The 3,373-nt window shown below is 37.7% G+C and overlaps 1 protein-coding gene across 1 annotated transcript in view; it reads left to right on the forward strand.

Annotated features, from left to right (window-relative positions):
• The window catches only part of LOC110451318 (pre-mRNA-processing factor 6-like), a gene marked incomplete at its 3' end in the record, with an annotated part of 15,586 nt that extends 12,217 nt beyond the window's left edge, over nt 1–3,369 (forward strand). The window contains exons 10-13 of the mRNA XM_021499248.1: nt 619–785; nt 971–1,097; nt 2,785–2,903; nt 3,355–3,369. Of these exons, the coding sequence (XP_021354923.1) occupies nt 619–785; nt 971–1,097; nt 2,785–2,903; nt 3,355–3,369 (428 nt within the window). The remainder of the gene's footprint in view (nt 1–618; nt 786–970; nt 1,098–2,784; nt 2,904–3,354) is intronic.
• Between the last annotated feature and the right edge of the window lie 4 nt (nt 3,370–3,373).

The following is a 3,373-nucleotide window of genomic DNA, read 5'->3' on the forward strand; positions in this document are numbered from 1 at the left end:
AATTTTGGCATTTAATTCTTGGGGAATTCTACCCCCAATCTTATAATAATATTATACATGTAGTATTTTACGACAGTATGTTTCAGCTTCTCTCATATCGTTGAGGGTCTAGCTAACATATTCAGCTTCTCTCATATCGTTGAGGGTCTAGCCGTAGTCGTTGAATATTCCATTTCTCATGCAGCTTCTCCAGGGTCGCTCGCAGAGTCTAGTAGCTTCTCTGGAATCGTCCAGGGTCTAGTTGCTTCTCTGTATCTTTGGAGTCTTGCTCGATCATGTAGCTAGCTACTCTGGGACACCTCAGAGTCCAGATTCTTTAAATTTTAAATATCCTATTAGTAAGTTTAATCGTTTTGGTATAGAGTGAGTAGCCCCTGATACGCCAAACTTGTAGCTTGTATGTATTATAACTGTAGTAATAAACAGGTTAAACTGTTCTTGCGTGTTTAGTTGTATATAAAGTCAGTTTTATTGTAAATGAGGACGTCTGGCTGGACACAGTCAGTTTTATGGTAAGTGAGGATGCCTGGCTGGACACAGTCAGTTTTATTGTACGTGAGGATGCCTGGCTGGACACAGTCAGTTTTATTGTAAATGAGGACGCCTGACTGGACACAGTCAGTTTTATGGTAAGTGAGGATGCCTGGCTGGACACAGTCAGTTTTATTGTAAGTGAGGACGCCTGGCTGGACACAGTCAGTTTTATGGTAAGTGAGGACGTCTGGCTGGACACAGTCAGTTTTATGGGAAGTGAGGACCCCTGGCTGGACACAGTCAGTTTTATGGTAAGTGAGGAACCCTGGCTGGACACAGTCAGTTTTATTGTAAGTGAGGATGCCTGGCTATAGACACAGTTTGGTTTATTGTAAGTGAGGATGCCTGGCTATATGAAATTATCATATTGTAATTTAATTAGTGTGATACCTACTGTCATCAAACAATTATACAAATTTTTATGATTATGTTGTAGCCGGGAGATCAGGGGAAGGCTATTGTGGCCCAAGCTGTAAGACATTTACCATCATCTGTCAGACTATGGATAAAGGCATCTGATCTGGAGAATGAAATGAAACCAAAGAAACGTGTCTTCAGGAAAGGTACAGTTGATATTTAATGACTTCCCATAGGGGTGGATTTTATGGTAAGGTGCTGTCCTTCTGTATGTGAACAAGTCTGGAGCATAGCTTCTTAACTTTTTGAGATATTACTTTGACACTTCATACAAGAAGACATCACACCCCTGTAATATGTTCAGGATGCTGATATTAAGCTTTAGATTGCTGTATACTAAGACATTTTTGCGCAGTCAAATTTTTGGCCCTTTCATGGTAAAATCAATTTTCGCCCGTTATTAAATTTGCCCTTTACATTTAATTACTTTTTTAAGTATATCATGTCCAGATCATGACTGTTTTAATTTCATTACAACTCTGATATAAAAGGAAAATGTGTCTGGAATCTAAGGCATATTTTTAAGGCTGGCCTATGCTCAAAGATGGCTCCTTTTTGAAGATATGTTTGACTGCAAATAGTCCTAGGGTCGGCGTCTGTCGTCCGGTGTCAAGAATTACCTTTAAACGACTTCTTCTGAATAACCAATATGCCTTAGGTGATGATATTTGGCCAGAAGCTTACTGTGATAAAGGGATACCAGAAGTGGTTCAAATGAATGACCTTAATCCTTATTCAAGGTCACAAGGGTCAAATTTGTTAAAATCTTTAAATGACTTCTTCTAAATAACCAAAAGGTTTAGATAGGGTGATGATATTTGGCGAGAAGCATGCTTGGAAGAAGGGCTATCAAATTTGTTAAAATGAATGACCTTCACCAATATTCACAGTCACAGGGGTCAGTTGTCTTAAATAACTTTTAAATAATTTCTTCTGCATATGCAGTCAGTAGCATCCTGGGATGGAGGGCTATCAACTTTGTTCCAATGAATGACCTACGCTCATATTCAAGGTCAAAGGGGTCAATTGTCTTACTAAACCTTTAAACAACTTCTTTTGAATAACCAAAAGCACCAGGATGATATTTAGTTTTTAAGCATGCTGGGATGAAGGGCTACCAAGTTTGTTCAAATGAAGAAACTTCATCTATATTGAAGGTCACAGGGGTCAATTGTCTTATAAAATCTTTAAATGAATTCTTCTGAATAACCAAAAGGTCTAGGGTGGTCATATTTGGCAAGTGGCATTCTTGGATGAAGATATAAAGTTTGTTCAACTTAATGTCCTTGTTTGACTCTCAAGGTTACAGGGGTCAAATGTGTTAAAATTATTTGAATGACTTTGAGTCAAGACACTGTATTTTGCCTGTAGCTTCATTTTAGTCCACTTTTAAGGTTACAATTGTGAGATAAATACCAGGTGAGCAATGCAGGCCCAGTGGGCCTCTTGTCAAGATTTTAGGGTACTGTACGTGGTGTCATCTTGTCCATTTGTCATTAATTTGGTTTCTGCTCTGATCAACCTCATCTTCACAAAAGTGACACAGTTATACCTGTAGTGCTTAGTGCTAAAGAGGACGAAAGCTACCAGTTTATTTTTGGGGTCATTCACATAATCAGATTTAAACCCAAATAAACAGTTTTACCTATGATTTTAGGTATCAATTTTGAGATTTGTGTTGATTTTTAAGCCAATCAAACATTAAGAACTGTTCACTGAAGTTCTTTAGAGGAAAGAAGTGAACAATAAAATAACATTTCAAACATAAACTTAAGGAATTTCTCCATTGATAAGTTGTGAATTATACATGTCTATGCTTGTATCTCGCCTCAGCGCTTGAGCACATCCCAAACTCAGTCAAACTGTGGAAGATGGCCGTGGAGCTTGAGGATGAAGTGGATGCGCGGATTATGTTGAGTCGAGCTGTAGAGTGCTGTCCTACCAGTGTGGAGGTAAATACATAATTATACAGTGAAACTTTTCACAAAATCTGGGCCCTTATTCATAAAGCTGTTCTCATGCTCCAGGATGCATTCTGTGCTCAATCCAACTTTCTTGTAACTCGCAGGTATCCCGACCTTCCCTATATTTTACTGCCACCCCTAGATATTTTATCACCTACTTGCAAATTGTATCTAAGATTAATTTATTACCCAGGCAAAGCTCACTGCCACTCATTAAAATGTATTTTCTTCCTGTTCTGGGAGTCTGACCTTATTCTTGACAAATTAATAGCCATTGTAATGGGTGGAAAAACATTGAAAAATTTGAAATAAAACATATTATTAATTCACGAAAATAAAAAATTAACATTAAAATAAAATTATTTGCCTACCAACCTATCCTATTTTTTTCAGGCATATTACCTGAAACAAACATATAATCTGTGTAATCTTTTCACAGCTCTGGTTAGCACTGACTA

This window comes from Mizuhopecten yessoensis, unplaced genomic scaffold (genome assembly GCF_002113885.1).
Source record: "Mizuhopecten yessoensis strain PY_sf001 unplaced genomic scaffold, ASM211388v2 scaffold5929, whole genome shotgun sequence".
NCBI lineage: Eukaryota > Metazoa > Mollusca > Bivalvia > Pectinida > Pectinidae > Mizuhopecten > Mizuhopecten yessoensis.